General features: G+C 48.6%; 1 protein-coding gene across 1 annotated transcript in view; it reads right to left on the bottom strand.

Annotated features, from left to right (window-relative positions):
• The window catches only part of LOC113480132 (hydrocephalus-inducing protein homolog), a 96,047-nt gene extending 74,327 nt beyond the window's left edge, over positions 1–21,720 (bottom strand). The window contains exons 1-6 of the mRNA XM_026848750.1: positions 21,694–21,720; positions 20,568–20,693; positions 19,532–19,651; positions 15,281–15,415; positions 9,762–9,961; positions 3,755–3,879 (exon numbers count right to left, since the gene is read on the bottom strand). Of these exons, the coding sequence (XP_026704551.1) occupies positions 3,755–3,879; positions 9,762–9,961; positions 15,281–15,415; positions 19,532–19,651; positions 20,568–20,693; positions 21,694–21,720 (733 nt within the window). The remainder of the gene's footprint in view (positions 1–3,754; positions 3,880–9,761; positions 9,962–15,280; positions 15,416–19,531; positions 19,652–20,567; positions 20,694–21,693) is intronic.
• Positions 21,721–26,532: the final 4,812 nt, after the last annotated feature.

Genomic DNA, 26,532 nt, shown 5'->3' with positions numbered 1-26,532 from the left:
ATGTCTGACCCTCTTGAGGGGACCAGTAAATCATTCTTACAAGAAGTGAGTGATGATGAGCAGGATTAGAGGGGCCCTGCCTCCAGCCAGGTAGAGGGAAGGGATAATCGGATTTACTGAACAGTGTGGATCCGATGGCCTGGCACGTCAGACCCACAAGAGTATAAGGCTTTGGTGGACACTGGCACACAGTGCACCCCGATGACATCGAGCTACAGTGGGGTTGAATCCATCTGCATCTCCGGAGTGACAGGGGGATCCCAACAGCTGACCCTACTGGAAGCTGAAGTGAGCCTGACTGGGAAGGACTGGCATAAGCACCCCATTGTGACTGGCCCAGATGCCCCGTGCATCCTGGGCATAGACTATCTCAGGAGAGGGTACTTCAAAGACCCCAAAGGGTACCAGTGGGCTTTTGGTGTAGCTGCCCTGGAGAGGGTTGAACAGTTGTCCACCTTACCCGGCCTCTCAGAGGATCCCTCAGTGGTGGGCAGCTTAAGGTTGAGGAGCAGCGAGTGCCATGAATTTAGCTCAACAGTAACTTAATGCTACTCACAGAAACATCAGAGCCCTGTAAACACTGGCACAAGACTAAGATTAAAATCAGAAAATGGTTTTGGTATTCCCACCCCAGTATCCTGCACAATGCAGGGACAACTCAAGTATGTAATGAGGTAGGGAGTTTGCCCAGGCAAGTACTGAGCCTCCTCCATTCTGGCTGAAGTCAGTACAAATTGAGAACACTCACCAACTTGTTTGAGTGATCTCAGGAATAGAAAATGCAGCACAACAAGGGCTAAACCTCAGTTAAACCCTGCTGCTTGTCCACATGCATCAGTGGATTTACAAAGGAGAAAAAAGAGGAAGGAAAAGGCTTGATCTAGAAACTACATCAATAGGATTTTCATTTCATTTTCAAATGAGTTCCTGGAACCCCCTGATTGCAACGCCAGCCTTGCAAGGCAGATGACAAGACCCTCTGTCGAAAGGTGGTTCTTAGAGGAAAGAGAACAGAGCTCTACAAAGGTGGTTGTTTTCTCCCAAGCCTGCACAAAACTGCAGATGGCTATCACAGCAAGGTAGTGCTTTTCTCAGATGCTTTATCCTCGTGGCAGCTGAGATGTTCAGAGGTGCTGGCACATCCACGCTACCATTACTTGTTCAGATTCAAACAGCAATAAACAGCCAGGGCTGGGATTTCATGAGTTTCCTGCATGTGTACAGTGACCACTAACACACCACCAAGCCCCTGCATGGGTGGTCTCATTACCGAGGTAAGCCTGCTCAGCCAAGGAAAGGGATTCAGCATCCCAACACGTTTACATTCCTAGCTGGAGTATGAGCTGGGATTTTTCACACCCAGACCCATGTACATGGGGGAAGTGGAGGAGTTTGGACATGTAAAGCAGTGAAGGTCAAATTTTCATTGTAAATCATTATGCTCTTAGCAGCAAAGACATCTTCTTCACACTCACCTGTAAAGTTTGTAGCAACACAACTACCACCAAATGGACAGTCTATCCAGGAGACAGCACCTTCACTCCTAACCAGGACAGTAAAGGAGGCACGATTCTAATCAACCAAATAGCAGGCAAAGGGAAGAGCTTCGTGTCTCCTTAAGCAATGCTAGGGACAGATTTGACTCAAGTTCAGCAAAAATTCAAGCCAGGCAACAGGCACCTGATCCTCCATCAGTCACACTAACAACAGTGGGATTCACTTGTGACCAAGATAATACAGACACACAGTAAAGCAAGGAAAATGCCTCCCAGCACTCTACCCTGATATTTGGCTCTTAGTGCCTCTGTTTCAATAGAAACAGTCTGCTGGTGGCTCTGAAAGAGCAACCCAGCTGCTTTTTGTATGCGAGTCACAGGGAGTCTGACAGCGCAGGACAAAGCAGCCAGGGCTCGCCCCGCCAGGCTGGGTAACATGGTCTGGGGCTCTGCATGATGTCTGCAAAAAGCGGCTTTTAAGACTGATTGATTAAATGCTTTGGTTTCACTTCAGCAATTCATCTCAGCAGCCTTTTACTTCTTTGTATGCTTCAAAGTTTGAGAAATAATCCCTTAATTATTCCTCGCTCTCTTTCTCTGTCTGTGGTTTATTAAAAAATAACTGCAGCACCGTATTGACAGGCAGGAACGAATCCTGCCTTCATCTCCCAGGTAGCTGCACCATGTTCCGGGGAGGTTGCCTATTCCAGAACCAGAAGATAGTTTGGTCCCTGTGGCCTGTCCATGAAAATAATTTTTGCAAAGATTAACCATGGAGGGATCAGGTGTTTCAGTAAGAACAAGGCTCAGGTTTTCAAAGCAAGCTGTGAAGATCCCGGCCCTGGATTCTTCACTTGGACTCCATTTCACATGGTATAAACCCCACAGCCCTAACCTCTAGTGTAGTTAGCCCTCATCCAACACAGAAAAAGATCTATCCCTCTGAAGTTTATTCTATAGGTTCCCTAAATGCATACAAATGAGGCACCTTTTGTCGTTCTCTGAAATTTCAGTTGTTCTGTCAAGAAAGTGTTACCCAAACCAATTAGCTTCTCTGAGTGAGCATAAACCATTCTCTGTGAATGTGTCATTGACTGAAAAATATTAAACAAAGCTGTGATAACTCAGAAGGCTACAAAGAACATCTGGAAGATATAGGAGCATTTCTAGAACGTCTACAAACTCAAGACAATAAAGCGCTCATTGCTGGGCTAAAGCATCGCAGTTGCACCTAGGTGAGGACATCACACTTCCCAGGAATGCAGTTCAGGAATAGGGACAAAACAAACCTCTCCTTCAGGCAAGAGAAAATGCACACCAAATGCATTCAGGCAATTGAAGAAGTGTCTCGACCAGCATCACGAGATACCTCTGCTGAACCAAGGCAGACAGAAGCATTTTAACATCACACCTTTTCTTGAGTTCTTCCCACTTACTCTTAAAGTGACTTACAAAGCTGACAGCATTTCTGTGGCCCGAGCTTGGCTTCTCATACCCTAGTATAAATTTTATACCAATCTTGGGAGGCAGCGATCACTCCCTGACAAACCCCAAGAGCCCTCAAGCCCTGGCTGCTTCAGTCCTGATGCTGTGAAGTGTGGGATGTAGATGGGTAGAGAGCAACATAAAAAAAGGGTCTGTGGCAAGACAACGGGAGAAGCAGTACAGGGGACAGAGGTGCGTAAGAGACAGGGGGCATTTAGAGAGAGTCCGACAGAGACATGCATTCCCCACATTACACTTCAAACAGAGCATTGTCTAGGAATAAAACTTCACACCTGCATGTGCACACTGCAGTGGAGAATCAAGGTTCCTCCTTCCTCCACTCAGCAACTGGCAGGAAAGCAGCATGCCAAAAATCTCATTCTTGCTTGAGGGAACCCACTTTAACAACCCCCTAGATACCAACTATTTGTCACTTTTTCATCGAGGTAAAGGACAGAGGAGGTACACCTGGAGAGGGAATTAAGGTGGCTGTGACAATGGACAATGATGGTAGATGACTGTCATGGGGTGTGCTGGGGGGAGAACACCATGCGGACAGCAGGGATGGACCAGCACACAGCCACACAGGACACACAGAACAGGCTCAGCCTTTGCCCTTTAACCGCTCCCTTCTAAGCACTGAGATGTGCAGTGGTTTTGAAAGAAAAACTTTTACAAGTAGTTTGCAAAGCAAGTTTAACGTTATTCTGCCTAGAAGGGGCTCTGTTCTGAAGGATGCAGAGAGCATGCACCATGCAGTGCCCAGCACTTACCTGTGTCATAGTGAACTACCAGGGAACCGGAATGATCCCCGGTCTTCAGCGGGTGAAACTCCACTGTCACTTGCACGGCATCACCAATCCCAAGAGTCCCAGTGGAGGGATCCACAGAGAAGGGACTGCAACAGAGAAAGAGACACATCAGTGCTATTGTGGGAAATCTGGGGACTATACTCCTTTTGCAGCCTACTCCACTTCAACTCACTTGTGCAAGCAGGAAGCAAACAAGCTACAGCCAGCAGAAAAAACAGAACATAGAGGATCAGAAATGGCACTACAGGCTCTCACTTCTGAAGAGATGCAGCTCTCCGAACATCCATCGTGTGGTGTCAAACGACCTCACCTCCCCCATACTCTGCATCCCCATCTCTTCAGGGAGGCTCAGGAGTCCGACTGCTGGCAATACAGCCAGATGATGGGTTCTGAGGAACACAGAGAGGGTGAGAGCTAACTGCCTGCACAACTTGACAGGAATCTGTCTTTTCCTGCCACCTATAAACTCCACCTCAAGAGATGCAAATGTCAGGGCGTTACCTGTCCCAGTGAGACTGCAGCCTAGCAATCAGTCAGGAGGGAGAATAAGTGTCTTTCTGAAGACCAAAGAATAAATATGATTTAATTTGCAAAATTCTTTTTTTTTACCTTGAAAACATCCTAATTTAGCCTAAGAAAGGGTGTGTTTCATCAGCATTACAATGATAGCTGCTCTAAGAAAAGGAACAATCAGCAAAAGCTGAGTAAGTGCAAATGCAGATTAGAGCGATACAAGGACATGGAAACAAGACACAGCAGGAGGATCCCTTGTACAGCCTGAACCGTTAAGCCCCTGGCTACATGAAGTGCCATTACCAGGAGCACATCAAGGTAAGTTTAACAGGAGGTTTTCTGTGTATTCACAAACACTGCAATCTGGGACTCTGGATTGTAATCCAAGCTCGGTAACTGTTTGCTTGGCCCACCAGGCAAATTCTGTGCAATGCATTGGAAATAATTATGAAAATGTGTTGGGGTACTTTGGATTTAATATGAGCAATTATGATTTGTCACCAGGTAAATGGCTCTTGGCTGACAGACACAACACTCAGCGCTTTAAGGCAAAGGGACAGGTCAGGTCAAACATGCTTCTGCAGCTGAGCTTCATGGCTCTTCTACAGCCCCACTTAGAAAACAAAAGATATTGCTTTTAGTGCTTTGCTGGTGGTCAATTTGTCACCTTAAAAACATGCTCTGGAGAGTTTTACCGTGATTAGAGAATGCAACACACACAAAAATACTGAGAACAACTGGAGCCATGCACAAACTGAACCTTATTCATGTAAGTAGTGACACCTGATGAAATTGTGGGAGTTTCTGCTCATTAAGGAGATGTCGCTGCAATTAGGGGCCTGACCTGTTCCCATTACAACCAGCGAGAGCACTGCCACCGAAGCACAGGGCCTGCAATGTTTGTGTGCTGGGCCTGAGAATCTGGAGAGGGGAGGAAAGAGCTCAGAGCCCTCAGAGCTGGGCTGTTCTACATGGTCCTGCATCCGCACTGATGGTCACTGCCAGGACTGCTGCAGGTCTTTGCCAGGGCTTGGGTGGGATCATTGCCTGGTGTGAGAAGGGCAGAGATTCTGGGGATTTCTGTGGTTTTTTTTGTGTGTTTGTTTTGTTTTTTTTTTTTTTGTTTTTTGTTTTGTTTTTTTCCTTTCCTTTTCTTTCTTTCTTCTTTCAGAAATGTTGCCAGAACAGAAAAGCTGCCAGTTCAGGGGGAACCTGGGCAACACTTCAGCACTACCTCCCATCCTATCACCTTCCTGCTCCTTCCCCATGTCTACATACTCCTGCTGCCCTCAGATGGATGGAATAGGATGGGAATAACCCTCCTGAAGATACCTTAATCTTTTCAAATTATCAGAAGAAGAGGATCCAGCCAAGTTCAGGACTCAGTTTTCAGGACTGAGAAACGGAGCACAAATCAGACACTGCCTGTCCCACATCCCACCCGATGCTGTACCCATGAGACAACTCTCTTCCTGCTGTAGTGGGAGCTCATTACCCCTCACATGGACCTGGTTCTCCAAGACCCAAAGATGCAAGCTCCATGGTTAAACTTAATTCCCCTGAATTTCAGTCACCGTCACTAAGCTGTTGTCTGCAGCCTACAGATGAGGCTAAGGAGATGTCCCTGACACACTGTCATAGCCAAATGAAAACCACTGCTGAGAGATGACACTAGCGGGACAGATGTTGGCTTTTTACCCATTAAGTGTGAGCTGTTCTTTGGGATAATTTGCATCCTGTTAGACCTACCCTTTTAATGAATCACTACTGCTCCTGAAAGACAGAAAAGATAAGGTTTGGAGGCTTTTTAATAGCTCATTTTCTTCTGACATGCTTTGTAACTATGTCCATTTGTAGGTTTGCTTTGTTGTACGACATCTAGACTTTCACATGTCCAGATCTCCCAATGGCACCTTGCAGTCCCCAGCTTGTATAAACTTATCTAGCCACACCAACTGAGGAGAGACCTGCCCATCAGTACTTGCCGAGATCTTGCCTGTTATTGCCCTTCAGAAAGAAAGCAACACCAGATTCGTAAGCAATTTCATCATGATATATTTTGGCATTTACATCTTGCTTACTTTCACCAGGCAACAGCTCTCCATCTTGACAGCTGGGCATCCTGTGATGATACCAAAGGCCAAATACTCATGACAGAATTGAGACACACGACTGACAAGTGAACAAAGCTGGCAGTTCTGTGGCCCAGGCTCTCAAACCACCATCTGCTTGTTCTCCTGAACCACACCTTTGGCACATGCAGTGTGCAAGCAGGCTGCAATACACTTCAAGTGCCATGGTGTGTTTATCTCCTGCAGCCAACCTTTCTTTTGTCTACTGGGGCCTTATAAAATCATTTGAGTTTGGGAAAATAGATTTCATTACAAGCTACCTCCAAACCCAAGGAAGACAGTAAAATTATGGTGATTTAATTGCCTCTTCTGTCCAGTAAGATCTTTTGCAGGGAAAAAAAAAAAAAAAAAAAAAAAAAGGTTGTTTAATCTTGGCATATATTATTTTTTAGTAATGGTATAACAACCAAAGCCAAGCAATATAACTTTTCCAGTAAACCCAGTCTGATACAGTCAAAGCATCCAAGACTCCATCTCTGTGCTAAAAAATCCTGTGTGGAGTCAGCATCTCGCAAGGTCTGTATTTCCCTCTTTCACTGCACCTAGGCTTAATTTTCACATCCTTGGATGGTCTTTGCACATCCTATGGGAACTCGCCAGTCTCACGCCTCCATGTAGCATATGGGTACTACAGGGAGGGATGCAAGGGGGATCGAGGCACTGTGCCTCGCAGGATAATTTCCTGAGCCCTTCAGAGCTTGGTGAGGACATTCCTAAATGGATCTTGTCTCAGACTGATCCCCTCTAGCCCCATAGCATGGCACAGCACATCAGCAATGTCAGGAAAAGGCAGTGCTGCACTGAGATCTGCTTCCGGACACCCTTTTCTACTCGGATATACTGGAATGACATTTATCTCTGTGAATGTCATGGAGCAGAAACTCATTATCCTGCCTTAAGAATAAGACAACAGGAAGAGACTTTCTCTATTTGTACTATCATTACTTTTTATTACCATGCTATGAGCTGGGTATGGACACACAGAGGGAGGAGAGGCATGAAGCCAGACTGCATAACAGGGAGTGCTTTTGTGGTTTTCTCCCTCCATGAAAAGTGGTCAAAATGCAGCTATGCTTCTGGTAGAAACCATGGCAAGGGAGAGCTCCAAACGGGAACAGCAGAAGGATGCTGAACTGGCCCCATGGCTTCACTTAAGAGCCCTTCTCTAGAGGGAAATGCGCAACAGAAAACATCAAAGCCTTTAGATAAACGACTAACAGGCAGGGAAAGTCATCATGAAGCGACCAGATGCGAGAGCTGAGGTTAAAGGTTAGGATTGGAGATGGGCTGGAAAATGCACTGAAGGTGAAGGCAAACAAGTTATGCTTGATGCCACAGAGAAGGAAATCCAGAGAAAAGCAGCAAGGAAATGTCATATGAGCAGCACGATGGACTAGGAAATGGTGGCATCTGCAGCTGACTTGTGAATGGGCAAGAGCCTGAATATGCTCAGGCCCAAAACCACAATTTTAAATTGTTTAGATAGAGAATAAAGGATATAGAGGTCACCTGATGGATCTATAAGCTTAGACAGATCTCTCACTGCCTTCTACTCCACTAATCATCCTCCTCCTCCTCTCACATGCAAGCATGTATTTTTATTTTAAGAGTATTTAAAAAGAAATCTGAATGAAAGTCAGGGCAACTTAACTGGAATAAAATGCTACATATATTCAAATAATTAAATTATCTGTTTGAAATTTCAAAGTGAAATTTCATCATGAAATGGAAGAGATGGCAGATGCCCTCAGCTGACAAGGGAAATCATATCAGCTTCCCATCCCTGTACACATGTAGTCCAGTTGTTCAGAATATTTTTTTTTGTGTAGTTTGAAATAAAACGTTTGCAATGCTTCCCGTTTCTTTATTGCAAATCAGGGCGGAAATATTTGCTCAAGCACAGAAACTCTTAAAATCCATGTCAAGGAGGACTCGACATATGCTGTATCACTCAATAGGAGAGTTGAAGAGTCCATTGCAAAAAGATGCTAGACTTTACTGAGTATTTATTTTGGTGGCAAGTACTAGATCTGGAGATCCCAGAGGAAAACTGTGCAGTGATGTACAAGTTCCTGCCTATGTGTTTCCACAGGGAAAAGAAGCAGCTTCCTTAAATAGCATCCTAGAAGCCTGCTTAAATAGCCTTGCCAGGCTTTGGTGGAAGCTCCTCTTGAACCCTCACGTTTCACAAGAGAAAAGTACAGAGTAGCCTTCTGAGCCCTGTTTTCCTGGAGAAGAAGTTGAAGCAACTCAGGTGCACCAAGTCAGACCGCTGGTCTTTGCTGCATTCTCCTACACCAAGACCTCCGGGACCAAGCAACTCACCACGAATTACCAGCCAACTGAACCAGTTTCCCTGCAGCTGCATCACCCTCTCCCATTCAGCCGACTGGGAAACCAGAGACTGTCTTCTGAGACCAGAAGGAGCAGGACAGGCTGTCCACAACACAGCTCATATCAGCCATTTGATTCGGGACCACCAGAACACCATGTGCTTGCAGCCTTCCAGGGCATGGGTGTCTTTGGCCGACACTGGTATGGAACCACTTCAGAAGGCACTCAGGATCAGGAGGTTGCAAGCTGGATACTTACAGATCTGAGCACTCTCCAGGAAATATGGGAGAGATAAGGCTCTAGAAGAAAGGGCCCCCAACCCATGCACCAGACGCTTGCTACATCTTTTGCCTGTGCCCTCATTACCATGCTGCTCTGGGGCTGTGGTGCAGTTTTAAAGCCAGTGTCTGCTCATCTCCACCTAAAAGCTCATTCTACTTAATATTTGGTCCCAGGGACCAGACCAAATCTACGGGAAAAGAAAGTTCATGGACCACACAGTGTTCTTGTCAGGGCCTCAATATCAATTGCTTTGATCTATGATCTCTAATGGCACTTGCATATAAAGACACAGCTGCTGGTAAATTCTTAAATGTCTCTCTCACCAACTCACAGCTTGCCCATCTCTTAACACTGTGTTTGGTCTACAGGAACCGAGCTCCTAGAGCTGTCGCCTGCCACGCAGCATCTTACACAGCCCAAGGGCAGACAGGTTGCCTTCCTTCGTGTGCTCTTCCAGTCTAATGGAATCAGTCTTGCAAGATGCTCTGTTGGACACGCCAATGCACTACAAAACCTCGCTGCAGCACGCAGAGTTTTATCACAGGTTCCATCATGCTTAAAACACTATAAGCAACAGCAAACCCCACATGTCCTGCCTGTTTCCAGCTACAGCTGCAATACAGCAGCTCAGACGCTCTGGTTTCATGTTGTTACCAACTGTGTTATCATGCAACAGTGTTTTGCACAAAGAAGATGAGCTCCTTTACCTCTCAGTGCTGATGCAGTAGCGAGCCTCCCGGTTACCCACGTTGCGAACCAGCAGAGTTTTCTGGGAGCTGTACTTGACTGGACAGACAGAGAAGTTCAGCTGGTCAGGGAAGTCCAGGATAGCTCGGGCACCTACAGCTCGGATTGGTACGATAAACTTTTCCCTTTCTGTGATGCAGGTGAGCTGGTGGAAATAATCCTGCAGGGAAAGAAACAATTTCAGCACAGTGCATTTAGTATGGCAGAAGAAAAACTGCTGTTTTCTATGACTTTAACAGTAGCATCCAGTAAGGTCAAAGGGCTTTTTACCTTAGGGACCTTTCATTCCTGTAGCGTGACTTGAACAAGGCTACTAACTTGCAAAGAAGAAACAATCCCATCGATTCACCTGCTTTCACAGCAAGCTGGCAGAACCAGACAAAATTTTTGGATACTTTGATTCGGAGGCACCAAAATAGAGCAATTTCATGGAAGGGATTACAACAGTAACAAGAACCCGTTTCCATCACCACCGCAGATGATCAAAGGCTCCACTAAGCACCCAGTTGTGCCACAGCACTAATTCCAATCCCAGCAATGCAGCAACCTCACTGATGCTGGCCAAGGGATGCTCAGGTGCCTTTTCAAAAGGACTTTGCCATGTGCACAACCAACACTCAGTGTTTGGTGAAATATTTAACAAGCTGGACACGGGAATTGGTTTAATGTCAGGTGAGTTTAGGTTAAGTGTGTATTTCCTACCCTTTTCCAGAGCATTATAGGGACAAGGCTGGGGTCACACACCCTTAAAAAGCTATCTGATCCATCTCCCAACTGCAGAACTGGCTCAGCTGTATACCCAAGCTATTCCTGCAAGATGTCTGACAAGTACTTAAAAGCACTAACAATTCCACCCCTGCCCTCAGCAGCCTATTCCAGCTCTACCCTAGACTATAAGAGTTCTTCCTGTGCCTAATCTCAGGTACATGAAGGCAAGGCTACAGCAACAAGGATTTGGCCTCAGAGACAACCATGACCTTGAGAGAGCAAGTTGCCTCTCGCCATTCATGCACAGGCACGTTGCACGCTGAGCCCCCTCTCCAGGGACGCCCTGGGACGCTGCATCCTGTACAAGGCCGGACTCTGCTCTTTGGAGTGCCCTGACCTTCAGCCACACTCTGTGACCCACCAGAATGGGACCTTGCACCAAGCTGAACGCAGCCTCAGGCCAAACTGGGGGAAAGCCAAGAGAAGAGGGGTGCCAGGCAGAAGCTGGCTGTGCAGGCTGCTGTGAACCCACAGTCCCGTGAGCATTTGCAAGCTGAATAACCCTCCCTTGGGAGGAGATAGAGGCTGCAGATCTCCACTGCAGCACTGCCCTGTGTTACCAGCTCTGCAGGGCACTTACTTACAGTCTACGGGTACGGTCTATGGGTACAGCTGGAACTAGTTTACAGCCTTGTTTTACTTTGTAACTGCAAACCCTTAGACGGTTTCAATCCAGGTTTCTAAATAAACATGCCTGGGTGAAAGAGGGGTTGCATCGCTTCCACGCTTTAAAGATTCTTTTTAGACCCACCAGCTTCAGTCTACAGATTTTCAAGACAACAAAACTTCATCCTTCATACAACTCCTCTCCCAGTTTCAAGGAAAACACTTGTCACTGTACAATGGGTCCTCTTCTCTTATTCACCTTCGAGAAGCAATAAGTTACAAGCTCTGGCCTGCAAAGTATCACCACTGGCATTTGAATTTCACCCAATGAAATTAAAGAACTGCTTGTGTCTCAGAGGTGTCAGTTCAGGCTCTTTGCAAGCTCAGGTTAACGTTAATAACTGTCACAGTGATAGCAGCCTTCACTGCCCAGCACACCAGCAAATGCAGGGGTCGGTTTTGCTGCGTAACCAACCCTAAATACCTCACTGAATTCTTTGCAGCAGACAACTGCAAAGAAGAGATCCTTGTAGCACGAAGTAACGTAGCAAGTCAAGCAGGGAAAGCTCCCTGCGGAAACCAGGATATCATAAAGGCTGGAAAAGAAGGGCCATTAAAAGAGAGGAGAGACTGGAGGATGAAGACAGCTTCCCATGAGAAGGGGTGATCCTTCTGCCTTCCTCAGCCACCTGTTCACAACAGGCTTTGAAATCCGTCACTTGGCTCCAGGTTCATTTTGCACAGGGCCATTTGCCTCGATTTTCTGCCCCTTTCCTCCCCTCAAAAGTCATCTTAAAAGGATACTTGGAATAGCTTCAGTGTGCTACCAAACATCTAACAGCACCCTAACAGCAAATTCTAATTTCAGTAATGCAGTAACTCATCAGCCTGTCATAATCATATTAACAAGCATTAATTCAGTCTCCACTGAGCAACAGTAGTGAAGTTGGCAAACTTTACAGACTGAATGTGTATTGCTTGAATATATTGTATTGCTATGGCAAAAAGAGCGAGAGGACAAAACAGAATAAGCTGTGCTATGTATTCATATGCTTCTTGCTTCCTTCTTAAGATAATCTATTCATAAGCCAAAGGACACACACAAAGGTATGTATTCCTGCCTATTGCCAGTCAGTTCCACGATGGTTTCCAATTAGGCAGAGACTGTCAGACCATAACGCAAGGACACCTGAACACAGGGTGGCATGAGAACACCCACACCGTGCAACCGAAGCCTTAAAACAGAAATGTGTACATCAGAAGCAGCAAGAGTAACTACCTGGAAATGCTGTCCAACAGAAAAATTAGCATTTCTTATTTCTAAGGCAAGTGCCAATAAACAGACACATGTCAGCTCTTTATTTACCTTCTTACAGTCCAATCCTGTGGCATATTCCCAAATGACTGCAAGACAATGGGAAACTGCTCATTTTTCAAGCAAGTGCTATATGACACGTGGCATTTCAGCCACTAACAACTCACACGGTCCTTTTATTCAGGGCTTAGCCACAATTTTACTTCCTTGAACCAGGAGTGACTTTGCTGAAGTCAGACTTACCCCAGGGAAGAACAGATCCAAACCAACTCCACAGCAGGAGGAGTGCCCAGCCCTGGCAGAGGGGTTTGTACCTGCGTCCCAGCTCACTGGGTTGTCCACCCTCCCTGCAGGTGATGGAGCAGCAGAGGGGCAGAGCCTCTTCAAAGGCAGCACTCGTAAGCCTTCCACAACTAACATACAGATATTCTGTGTGCAAGCCACTGCAAGTCCAATGTAGGTGGCTCTACAGAACCATTTCCCAAAGCCTCTTTGCTGAAGGGTTTTCAGGACGCCTCCTGACTGCGCTGTTGACGTGTTTCTAGCTGAGCTACAGCACTCTGGTGCTTCACTGGCCCACACTCCATCAAGTATGAGACAAAATGTTTGATTCATACAAAATTCTGATTCTGCTGTATAATTCCCCATGTGCTCCTTGCTGAGCAGCATGCATCCCTCTCCCCATGCCCTGCACACCCCCCAGTGCAGCAGAAATCACCGGAGTGTCACTGAAGCTCTGCAGAGGACCTCTCGCTGGCAGAGCTCCCTGCTCCATACACTTGACAGTTCAAGGGCAAGACAAGGGACAAAGCATTGGACATGGGGGTTCTGGAGGGTTCTCTCACCCCACTTGTATTTGTGGGTTCACGTGCTGTATTTGTGATGTTCACGTGCTGCTCTTCTGCTTCTCTAAACTTGAAGAGCAGCACTTTGCCCTTCAGGGGCACCAATATACCTCTGCCACCCCCCAAAAGACCACTAATTAATATGAATAAATCACATTTTGGAGGCACTGGTGTACTTTGCAAAGCCTGCCTCAGTGAGATTAAGCTCTTGTGTCACTTGGGTAGTTTGGAGAACTGCCCTAGGACAACAACATTTTAACCCTAAATATTAATGATGTTAAATAATTTCTCAGTCCCTCCAAAGGAACAGATTATTTCACAAGCATGGGGAGCTAGGGACCACAGGGCATTTCCTCTTTAGTTTTCTATATCAGTGCTGTTTGAGGATAGGACAAAGTGTTAAACTATATCTAAGCAGCAAGTGAAAGATGAAAAGGCAGGTACGCCCAAAGAGATCTGCACCGCTGGCTCGGTGCAGAAACATCTGCTGGCTCAAAGCTGTCCCCTAGCCTCGCCTCTCCAACAAAGTCATGCGAAGGACAGTGCTAACAGGTAGCAGGGTGCTGGTGGAAGGACTCAGCATGCCTGTCCTTGTTTCCCTGCAGTGCTTCCTCCCGTCCATGCCAGGTATTAAATTCTTCTGTATTAACAAGCCTCCAGGTAACAGTATTGACCCTTCACATCACAGCACTGAGAATCAGACCTGCCAGGGACACAGCACAGATGTGCAAACCTCTAAGCAAAGGCATGGCGTGTTTGGCATGGAAGAGGCGCCAGCTGACAGAGCAACCACAGTATCACGTGTGATGACACAGCCACAGCGCAGGCTCTGGGTAACGTGTCTGCCTGCAGCTTGTACCTGCCCGTTTATTCCTCTATGTGCTCGTTCAGGCAGATGTCTCAAAGCCACCTGCAGCCTAACAACCTCCTGCCGAGTTAGGGACATCTAGAACTCAGTGTGCCTGTGCCAGGCTGGCTCCCTGCCACCTGCACAGTGCTCCCTCTGCCCCAGCCTCCCAGCTGCATCGCAGACAGACAAGTGCCCTCAGGGACAGCCCAGCTGCAAGGCTTGAAAACAGAGGGGGTGGAAAAGCATCATTTTTGCTCCAGTCCAGGGTGAGGCAAGGAAGTGGCTGACCAGTGGGAAACAGAAAAGCTCTCTGGATCTGTTTGTTCCTCCAGTATTTTCCATAATAATTAAACCCCTACCATTGGGCAGAGAGATGGCCAAACATCAACACCCCATCCTGCCATTTTCCTACACTTCCACGTGCATCTTCCGTCATGAACACTCAAGGAAGCGCAGGGAGGGAAAGCACAGCCCGCCAGTCCCTGCTGATAACAGCATCCTGCAGTGCCATGAGGGGACCAGCTGCAGACTGCCCGACCACAGCCTGGAGCAGAGCCCACAGCAGGCTGTGGGCTATAACCAGTGTGTAAAAACCACCATGACTTCAGACATAATGTTCCGCTGTCCAACACACGCGGCATTAAGGTGACTCCAGTTTCCAAGGGTGGCAGTATTCACTCTGATCAGGCTCACTTCGGGTCCTCCAAGTAACAAGTTACTTTTAAACACACCTCTGTATCTACCATTAGTGGAGCAAACCCATAATTACACAGCAGTGGACAGATACCAGAAACCAACACCTCGAGAGGCCACCCCACCACAGATGGCAGACTCTCTTATCTCTCAGACCAGCAGACATGACACTAAATGTTCCATCACTGAAGGAAAAAATAATCTGAAACATGTAAGAGCCTCCAGCCTATGAGAGCATAATCTTCACCATGGGGAAGGAGTTTCCCCCGGTTCTAGATACAGGACATCCTCACTGGACCCAGGGTAGTCCTCAAAACCCACAGCAGATGCCCTGTTCTGAATCCAGCCCAGCAGGTTCAGCTTCCACTGAAGGCATCAACCTCTCTGGACCTCCAGTCTCACCTTGTTCTCCTCCGGGGTGAACAGGATGTGGAAAGTTGAGCACATGCCAGGTGCTACTTTACAGCACGCACCACCAGGGACGGTCAACTTGAAGTAAGGTGACGGCTCCAAGACAACCTTCACCAGCCGAGGAACCTGCAGGAAAGACAGGAAACTATGATTTTGCCACTCATATGGAAACATGAGGAGAAAATACCTGGCCATGCCCTGGGACATCCCTCCTTAACCACCTTTCCAAAGCACTTTTAACTCTTGAGGTTGTCACAACCTGGATTGGAAGCCCAGGGAGTCGCAAGGGTGATCCCCTTGGGTTGAATTAAGGTGAAACGACACCAAGCAACCGGTTAAAATGTTTTACTTGCGGTAGAAAACAATTTAAACTTGGAAAAGGATAATAAGCAAAGTGGTGTCTTATAAATCTATAAGAAAGAAAAGAAAGGAAGGGAAAGGGAAAGTGAGAAAGAGAGTCAAAGCAATCTGGATCAGCATCCCTGGATCCAGTGCTGTCTCAGGTCCGACCGTCTTGGCTGGTGGCTGCACACACAGCAAAGTTTCTGTCCCCTTCAGTTCATCTTATCAGCTGGTTAGCATACTTCTGCTTCTGGGGCAGAAATGCTCACCTCTTGTCAGGCCTTGTTGCCTCTTCAATGGCAATGGCACAAAGCCGTTAGCAAGGCCAGCATGGTGTCTGGCTGACACAGTACCGGGCTTACACAGTGCAGCCAGTGATGAGTGGTCTTTGTGCTTCGGGGGAAACTTTTGGTTTCACTCAGTTTCCCCCCTCTGAGGTCCACATAAGGCGTTTGTCAATACAACTGCAAGGGAGTGGGGGGTGCAGCCTTCCATGTGCTCCCTCTCCCTCGGGTGACATTCCTTAGACTAATCCAAAGGCCACAGCTGGTCCTGGAGGTTTTCTGTGGTGATGAATGTTTGAGGCATCAATCCCTTCAGTTCCTTACAGAGGTACATGCACCTAATACACCAGTATGGAATCCATTCTGCCAGGGCAAATTAGCTCTAGGCCAGAGGCAGTGGGGCAACACCCGGCTGTGAAGGAATCACCGAGCAGGTGAGACACCAGCAGCACGGAGAGATAATACCTGAATCAAGTCATCCACATATCAACCAGCCCAAAGAACCTGCGGGCTTCTGCCCACACACACCCAAGCAGTCATGCCTCTGGAGGGGGATGAAATACCTGAAGGCAAAACAGTACCTGTTATACTGGGGGAAGGAAGAAATTAACTTCTAACATACTGGGTTTGAGTGGGGCAGTCAAGCTGCACTGCTACAGTCACTCAGGCAGACCAGCAAGAGAAGGAGATCACAGACACTGTGGCCTTACTGGGAATAAAAGGAAACCTGGAGAGCAAAAGGAGGAACATAAGAAGACAAAGAGACAAGAAACAAGGAGATGGCCAAGGGAATTTAAAGGGAGCTGTAAAGAAGCAAGGGAGAAGCCAAATACGCTACTAGGAAAGGCTGATGCAGAAGATGAGAGTGGTCAACTTGCCAAAATGATGGAAAGCCACACAACCCCCAGGCTGGGCCTATCAGTTATGGCCTTCAGAGGCATTTTCTGCCTTGAGATACATAACCAGCACTGACTCACAGAGTAGTTTCCTTGTTAAAAGCCCCTCTCGTCTCTCTGGAGGCTCTTGCTGCCTGGTGCCTGTAGCCAGGCAGCTGCCAGTGCAGGCAAGGCAGATTTCTGGGCACTCCTCCCCACACCCAGGAGTCCGGGCAGGTACTCTGCTGCAAGTTTCTGCCCTCTGGGATACCACAAGCACAGACACAGCAAAGAGGTGCTTTCTAGCACACTGATATCAACCCCTAGGCACCAAATCTCATCTCAGAAAGTCTAAAACAGGCAATTTTGACTGACAGGCAGCTTCACTGATAAACAACAATCCCACGTGAGGCTTGGGAAAAATGGAGGTTCATTCTTCACCACCCGCTCGAGCCTGATAAACCCATGGCCAAGGCAGTCCTGACGTCTCCAAACACCCTTTGCTCCCAGCAGTGCCCTGGGACAGCGAGTTCCAGGAGCACATTTTACACTGCAGACAAACATTTTGGTCACCAAGACCCTTGGGAGATGAGCTAAGACATTCAGCAAAAGCCACCCAGAACATCACTGAGGGTGGTGAGGAGCAGCCTGAAGACAAAAGAAATTTTACAACACACAGGAAAGAGCAGTAACTATACAGCAAAGCACTTCTGTATTCGAATGACTACAGAGCCTCTATCTGGAATATATACTTTGCTGTTAGCTGGATTTTTATGGATCAGACAACCTCAGGCTACCATGCAGTATAGGTCAGCGTGATTTGGAGGAATCTGTGAAACTGGTGAGAAAACTTTGAGACAGAGTACAGTATTGCTGGACATCACGAAAAGCCCACAAAATTAGAATATAAACACCTCTCTTGGGATTATCATCTCTATGTTTGTGTACTTAAACATGCCAAGGATTTTCCTTAAAGCTGATCTTGCTTTTTCACCAGAGCTGTCCAGTGGCTGAGGACTTACTAGATTCAAAACTAATTCCTTTTGGAAAAAATCAACAGCTCACACATTGCCTCCCCTTTACAAGGCATACAAATCACAAGCTGCAGCTGCACAAGTTTATTGTTTTTTACTGGGAATAGCAGAAATGCTGATGCAGATGGTTTTTTTCCACTTGAGGAAGCATGAACAGAGCAAATTGACTTTGCCTGTTGGCTGGTACTTGGCAACGACAAATATTTCGAAGTGCCGTCTGGATAACGGAGCAGCTGAAGCCCAATGACTTAATGGGAACAAAGCAGAGCCATAGGAAAAAAAGAGAAACTGAGGCACGTTTTATCTAGGAAAGAGGATACCTACTGCAAAGAGTGCCCAGAATCAGCGTGGACCCCATGAATGGTGTCCCTTGGACAGGGGCACCCACGCTGCTCTTTCCAGTACTCCCGAGCTAAACCAGGCCAGGAATGGCGCAGGACTCCCCAGGAATAACTGAGGGACCACTGTGAAACTGTCTTTGCCAAAGGGTCTTCCATTTTCAACCATTTCCCTGTCAAAACCTGTTACCTCAGAATATACTTTGACTTCTCTTGCTGTTCCCCCACCTGCAACATGCTCTGACAGCTTTTTTTGTCTGCCTTGCTTGTTTTCCAACAAGACTGGTAGATTTGGAGGGGGATTAATTCACGTGCTCTCACGTACGCTTCCATCTGCCCATCCTGCCCTCCTCTCACGTGCACATCTTACTCTTCATTACAGAACAGTATCTTTAATTACACCTTTCTTTTTCAGAACTCTCTCTGCTTCCAGCACACTTACTCTTACGTGTCAAGAGAAACCCTTGTGTGTACAATGTTCTCTCCCAGAGCACTTTCCCACTCAGTTCCTTTCCTCCCTCCTGTCTTTTCCCACCAGCTGCTCTTGGCACGTGCCTCATTCAAGCAAACGTTTCCCCTGCTGAAATTCAAAAGGTCTCAATTTTCCTCTTTACAGTGCAACAACATTGCTGACATTTTTCAGCTTCTCCCTTCTCAACTTTCCTGGGAAATCTCAAAACAATCACAGTTTTTTCAAGTAAAGGTGGAGACCTGCAAGAGAACATTACTCTGGATGTGCTGTGGTTCTCCAAAGGGAAAGCAGAGAGCCACGCTGCTTAGAAAAACCTGAGCAGAACTGCATTAAGCTGAGCAGGAGCCTAAAGTGGCACCGAAAGGCCTCCCACTGCTTCTGCTAAAACAGTCCATTTCCCCTGCTGCCTCAAAACACCCTTCCTGGAGTGCTAATGCTATGAACCATAACCTCCTCCAGCATGAAGTGGAGAAGGCTCAGGCCCTGGGCTTTGACAGTGAGCTGCACAGAGGCAGCTGAACAGGCTGTGAGAGGCAGGGGTGCCCTGCCAGAAACCGAGACTAACCAGGGAGCCACCAGCACATGGTGCATACTCGAGGTAAAGCAGGAGAGAAAGTAACAACTGTACAGCCCTCAACATCCCCATCAATCCAGGGCTTTCAAGGGGAAGGACGCCGGCTAGAAAAGCTCCTTTGCGTTAGATACCACCAATGTGTGGCCAAAATCAGGGGGAGGATTCCCAGCATGGGAAGACTTCCACCGTCTTGCAAAATAAAGGTGGTGAGACATGTTATTCTGGATGTGTCGTGCTGCAGCAGATAACTTGTTGTGCTGTAAACCACAGGAATTACACTGCTCTCCCAGCACAGTGTTAAACATCTGCACCCCAGCACTTACCTTGTCAGTGTTCCTCAGAATCAGTGGCACTTTGTAGACCTCAAAGGGGATGTAGTTCTGAAATACCACCTCTGAAGGAAAAGGCTGAAACAAGCTCTGGTCCAGGTCAACTGCTGAGAACTGGAGAGGCAAGACAGGGCTGTGAGAGGAGGCTCAGCTGCTGGCAGAAAGATTCACTACAGAGTCCTACACTGATCTCCAGTGGAGTACAGTCTCTTGGTGAGTACATCTGCACAGCTCACGCTAGCGAAACAGCCCCCCACCTGTGTTCTGAGCTGATCAAAAGTTTCTGGACCACACTGAGCAGGCTCAAGCTAAGAAGCCCTTTTGGTAGGTGTTCCTTCAGGTTGCCTTCTCCAGAATGCAAGGTAGCGCTTACTGCCAGCAGAGCCCTGTGCTGACGTGGTCACACAGCTCCAGAGCCCTTCCTGAAGAGCCACCAGCACTCACGGAGCAAGCGAAACACAAGAATTTACATGAGATATCTGTATATCTGGCAGCCTGCCAAATCTCACACCCTGCAAAGGTCCCACACATTGTTCCAACCCAAAACATTAATGCACTTGGTTCTGTTAAATCTTTTTAACAAAGCAAACCAAGTAATTACTATAAGCCCTCAGCCTTCGAAGGCCAATGCTGCCACAGTTGAAGGATTCCCATGACCCCAAGCATTTGACAGTGTCTACACGAAAGCACGAGGTGGCTATTTCACCAGGAGGATGGAAAATGGGAAGCTCGGGCCCTTGCGGCCTGCCCCTGCCTTCCCCCAGTATCAGCTAAACTCCAGCAAAACCCGCCAACTTCAGCAGAGGTTATTTATATTGGCCTAGCACAGATCAGGACTTCCAACCTCTCACCAGGCAAAAACATTCTACCTTTCCCCAGCAGAAGGAACTCTACCACCACCAGCAGTTTGAAAAGACAAGAGGCCCTAGGCACTGAGGTATTCAGATGAGCCCGAGGCACGCCTGTCACAAACACACACCCTCTTCAAATGTCACATCAAACAGCATGGAAAAGGGCAGGAAAAGGCTACCTTGTGATGGGAGGCTTCACCCATGTCCAGAAGCTGGGTAATCTGGGGCCGCCTCATCTCCCAGGTGCTGGCCAGCCTCTGCTGGGTGGTAAGAGACATCTCCTTCAGGAAGGCAGATGGAGTCAGCTGAAATGCAAAACACCAGCAGAACGGATTTTTTTTTTTTTTTTTTTTTTCTGCAGAAAGGATTTTCGTGTTCAAGTACCACTGATTAATGATTTGTCATCACAGCCCCTAGGATAGTCCTGGAAGTCCCAGAAATTACCTGCTGAAATATTTAACATCAGTAAATTAACGATATAGAGCTGAATGGGACACACGCTCCAAGCAAGTGGCTCTGTCCCATCGGCTTCTTCTTCATGAGATGATGTGACATGTTCAGGGATTTCTGCTCTTTGGGTATTTGTTCCCTCTTGAGTTTTGCTGGACTGAGCCAGAGACCTTTGAAGAGAGTGGGGAGGAGTTATCAGAAATCCTCTAACTCCACCTTTGCACAGTGCTCACACCAACTCGCAGGTGGAGATGGCACTGCTGGGTGAGTCAGAGAAAAGCAGAAGAGCAGTGTTGTGCCAAGACGGAGGTAGAGAGGAATGGGTCCAAGTTTTAGTTATTTCTTTTCCTCTCTGTTCTGGCCTCACAGAGCCCTCCACAGGAGGTTACAGAGATGTCTCCTTGACAGAGCCTCAGCACTGGGTCACCTCCAGTGAAGGGAGCTCCAGCCAGCAAAGGTGACAGTTGTGGGTGGCAAGGAGGAATCACCCTGAATCCCCACTGCTGTTTGCAGGGCTGCATCTGTGCTCCACACAGGACACGAGATGCCATAAAACAACTCTTTTGGAAGCTATTCTATCTGGGACAGCCGTGTCCTGTCAAGACTCCAGGCAGTTTGAGCAGCCCACCACATGCCCAGCAGCCCAGCGGTGTGGCCAGGGCAGCACTGGCAGGTATGTCCCCGTGACAGGAGATGTTACTGCCCACACAGCAAAGAGGATGGAAGGAAGCACATTTGCACTTCAGCTGTTCCTGTGCAATGCCCAGTACATTCCTTTATCTTGGCTCCACTGGCACCTTCAGGCAAGATCCTGGACTTTCCCTGAAGCAACACCCCCTACCCCCCACCCCGCACCATGACAGCCCCCTCCAACAGAAGCATGGTAGCAAAGAGGCAGGAAGGTGGTGCCAGGCTCCACAGCACCCTGACAACAGGAGGGGAAGGCAGAGGAGGGGCAGGGGCAGCTTCCAGCCTTAGCCCAGCTCCTACTGGCCCCCAGCCGGTACTTACAGGCACACGGCGCTCTGCCTCTCTGATCAGCTTCGGATAACAGTGTACTGACACCTTTCTCTGGAGTCCATCAGCCATTTTGGGGGATCCCATGGACCGATGAATCTTGCCAGTGGCCGTGACTAGGCAAACCTGGAAGGAGTAACAGGGAGACTAAAAATCCAGAATCCCATGCACAGCAGACCCAAAGGATACACCTGTGTCTCCAGGCTGTGGCATCCTTCCTAACTGAACAAATAAGGCTGCCCCACACTGTCTCCTAATTAGACCATATGTAAGTGGCAGAGTTAAGATTCATAGAAGTCAAACTCCATAAAAATATTCCCTGAGCCAAAACAGACTTTTGCTGTGGGTGCACTCCAACGAGCCTCAACTATTTCTTTTCATGAACTTCAGCTGTCAGCTGACAGTGAGATGCACCAAGGGTCCCTTCCAGGAGCCTGCTGGAGAGTCCCCAGCTCCACATACTGTCATTTACTGCTGTGGCTCCTGCCTTAAGTCTTCACAGTACCATTTACCCTTCCCAGCATCCAATCTCTGCTATCCTGGCTTGGCAACATTGCATCTCCCTTTTGATTTACTCTTTTTCTGGCATCTGGACCACATTTCAAAGAATCGTTTAAGCTGGAAAACACCTTTAAGATCATCGAGTGCAGCTGTAGACCCAGCACTGCCAAGCCCACCAGCCCTTTCCCTGGATGTACGCAGGAGTTGCTGCTCAGAAAATCACCTATGGATTTCAAACGCAGGGAAAGAACAGGGAGGGGGGTGTTGGCTTTGCAGTCTCTTCCAGCTAGGCCACCTGCTGCATGTTTCATCCTCAGCCTCCACAGCATTGTATAGACAGAGCAAGAATAATCTAAGCTCTCACATACACACCATGCAAACCAGATTTCAGGCCAAAACAGCCCAAAGGCCCTGTGCAAACCAAGGCAGGCAAGGCCAGTGGTGGCGAGGCAGGCATCCCCCGTCCCCTCCATGTTTCACCTGCAGCCTGGGTGCATTCACAGCTGCAGCCCCAGGGAACAAAGGGAGACAGGCCGGCACTTTCTCTCTCTCTGGGAGCAAAGCTCGCTCCCTGCCCGGCTCCACTGGGGAGAGAAGGGGCTCCAGCTCTCAGCCCCCAGACACAGAAAGTGCTGCAGCCCCCAGGTGCCTCTCGCCCAGCACAAGACCCCCCCACCCTGTGCTCCGGGGGCAACCTCCCCCCTCAGACCCTCCCCAGAGCAGCGTCTGCCATGCAGGGACACAGATCCCGCAGGAAGGTGAGCACAGCCCGCAGCCAGCAGAGGTTGGGCAGGATCAAGGGTCCCTGCTCTGGGCACCCCCTGCCCCAGACACCCCCCTCTCACAGAAGGGATGCCCCCAGCCCTGTGGCATAGTGCAGGGGGTGTCACTGCCCCCCCGAGCTCCCTGGCAGCCCTGGTCCCTGCTCCAACCTGCTCCCAAGTCCCCCCTGCCCGCGGCTGAGCTGCCCGGGCAGCACCGGCACCCAGAGTCGCCCTCCGGCTTTCGGCCACGGAGGGAACACAGACACCATCCCCCAGCCATCCCTCACCTCTCCCACTCCGCGGGGGCTGTGGGGACACACTGACGGGAGGATCCCCACTGCCAGACTGGCTGTTGCCCCCATTGCCAGGGCAACTGGACGTCACAGCCAGCCCCAACACCACCATGGCAACGGTGGGGATGGGGGGTGGGGGGTGGGGTGGGGAGTCAGCTCTGGGACACGGGGGCAGAGGGCACAGGGATGTTCAGTGCCCAATGCCCCCGGTGAGCACAGCAACAGGCCCTGAAACCGCCTCCAGCACACTGCCCGGCTCCAGAACAGCCACAGCCCCGGGTGCGTCACCCCAGCTCGCCGCAACGGCTACAGACAGTCCCTTGCTGACCCCGTTCTGCTCTCTGACCCACTCCTGGGCCTCACCATGCCTGGAGATGGAGAAGTCCTCAGGCAGACCCCCCTCTCATGGAGCTCCCTGCCCAGGTACACGGGTGCAGCTGAGACAGGGAAGTGCAGGAGGACCAAGTCTCTTTCAGGCTCCTTCCCAATGACTGCCCTTATCGGTTCCAAGAAGGCTTGCAAGCCAGTCACAAAATGAAGCATCAGCCATCACCTCCAGGGGACACCCACGCATTCAAAAAGAGAGCTCAGAAGCTGAAATTTCACCACCGTGCATGCTCAGGACCATGGAGTCAGAGGAGGTACAGGGTTTATATTGCTGTCCCCTCTCCATTCCTGGGCTTGGACATACTCACCTCTGCTCCCTCAGGGACCAACAAGCCTCTCTTCCCTTGCCAACACTCTCTCTGCCCCATGAGCTCCCCTCTGCTTTCCTGCACAATATCCAGTTGTCACCAGCAACCTCAGCTTGGAGCCATCATTCCCAGCTCACACGTGGCTCTCAGCTGCATTTCTGACTCCAAGAGGACACACGTGGAGCAGCCCAGGCCATAGAGAGGGGATCACACTGGCACACAGCCCAGCACAGAAACAAGCCAGCCCGCTCAGCACTTCAAACAAGCCACCCCTCCTCCATCCTAGCAGGGTCTGACCGAAGCAGGCTGCTGGCCCTGCTCTTCAGAGGCACAGGGAACAGAGCCGCTCTACAAGGCTGAAGATCCTTCCCCTATCCCCTGGGAAATGCTGCTGACACAGCTCTCATCCTGCAGAAACACATGAGCGTGCAGCCAAGGGCAGCAGCAGGCGTATGGCATTGTTAACCTCTCTCTTGCTGCAGTGCCAGAAGGACACAGGGCACCATCAACCTGCATCCCCCGACAGCCCTGCTGCAGGCTCCAAGACAAAGCCCCAGCACAGGCACTGCCCAGCTTCTGGACACCAGGACCAGAGCCCTGGGGGGGTGACAGGCACATCAGAAACATCTGTCCTGGCATCAGTGCTGCACTCACCAGATCGAACCCACAGAGTAACTGGGCACAGCTGGTGTCTTGCAGAGGACATGGAGCTGCAGCAAAGGCAAAGACAAGGCTGCAGTGAGGCCCCAGGGCAAGGAAGGCAGTGCTGGCACAGACACCTTACACCGTCCATGGGAGCGTTCCCTTCCCCCATTTTAACCCATGAAGGAAGAACTCTAGTGCTCAACAAAGGGACTGACTGCGACACTTAAAGCCTTTTAGATGCTATCGAAAGGTTTCCTACCAAATAACTGCAGTGAGATCACTTACCCAGCTGCATCATCATGAAGTCCCAATCATGAATTCCCTAATAGGCAGCTCATAATCCTCTCTAATCCAAGCAGGGTTTGTACTTGTTTTCTTCTGAGAAAGAAGGGAATAAAGTTGGCTCAATTGATACAGAGAAATGATTACTTGCTTTGATACTTATTTACTTAGAGCAAACTGCTTAGCTATTTATTTATTTATTTACTTATAGCAAGTTATAGTATTACTTATAGTATTTTTGAATATTACTAAGAATCCTGCTTGCCCAGACTGTTCTGTGGAATTTTACCAAGGACTACTGTGTCCATCAAAACTGTGAAAATCCACCAAGAACTGCAGTGTTCAGCAAAATATTATGTTTTTGTCCTTGGGGAACAGGTGTGCTCTAACTTGTTGGGTCTTGGTAATGAGTAAAGATAGCCATGTACGGGCAATAGAAGTCCCATTGGTTCTCTTAGTTAAGATAGAATGAATAAACCAGCTGAAAACCACTCATTATTCAAGAAATTGGTCAAGAGAATCTGCACATGCTCCGGGGAAAAGTACAAGGTGAGGAGGACTGTGAGCCTTCCTCCAACAGACCCCCAGAGACACCCACCAGGAGGCAATGGGCAGGTGCAAAGAGAACATCAACTGCTGACACCAGCCTCTAGAAATAACCCAGCCTCACTTAGGCATATGGATATGTGTGTTATGTAATCCAAAGAATATGTATATCCACACTCCATAAGTGTGGGACCGGACTTGAAAGAATCAGACAGGACAGCAAGCACTGTTTCACTGTTGTTGTTAGAAGGGGACGTGCAGGAACTTGTAAGCCATAAACCTTGAGAAGCCTGATAAGGGGAACAGAGAAGTGCTGATGTGGGGAAGAGTTACTGCCCCCGTCAGTCACGCGGTGTAGGAAAGAAAGAAAACTAAGAGTCTCTGCAAAACAATTTAGTTGTAAACAGTCCAGTTGCTCGAGTTTAATTATCTACCAACCAACGAGCACTGATAAGAATGTTGAAGCATAGCAAGCAATCAATGTAAAACACGCATCTTCTGATTTCTTATATAAATGTGTGTTTTCTGCAATAAACTGTCTGACTCTCTGCTTGCATCAAGGTGTGTCCTGTTTCTCAATCACAGCACATAAGTTTCAGGTAAAATGTGTTGATGGGGTGCAAGCTTTGTGGAGAAATCCCCTTGCACCCTGGTGCCAGGCTGGTGCTTTATAAATATCTCTGAGTTGTAGAGTCTGTTTCCAGGAATCAGGTCAAACAGAAATTCTGGGGTAAAACGGGATTTTGTGGTCAAACATCGATCTGGAGACCAAGGGCTGTTTTGGGGTGAAAAGGGGGTGGTTTGGGATTGGGGGGGGACTTGCCCGGCGGCACCCAGCTGAGGGTGGCCCCAGTGATGGTGCAGGTGCCGTTCCCCACCCCCACGGCATCCCAGCACTGGTACTGGAGGTGGTTGGGGCTGATGCTCTCGGGGTACCCCTGGGGCAGCAGC

This window comes from Athene cunicularia (assembly GCF_003259725.1).
Source record: "Athene cunicularia isolate RWA chromosome 4 unlocalized genomic scaffold, athCun1 chr4_part3, whole genome shotgun sequence".
NCBI classification, from domain to species: domain Eukaryota; kingdom Metazoa; phylum Chordata; class Aves; order Strigiformes; family Strigidae; genus Athene; species Athene cunicularia.
The sequence above is the reverse complement of the archived record's forward strand: the minus strand, read 5'-3'. Positions and strand labels throughout refer to the sequence as shown.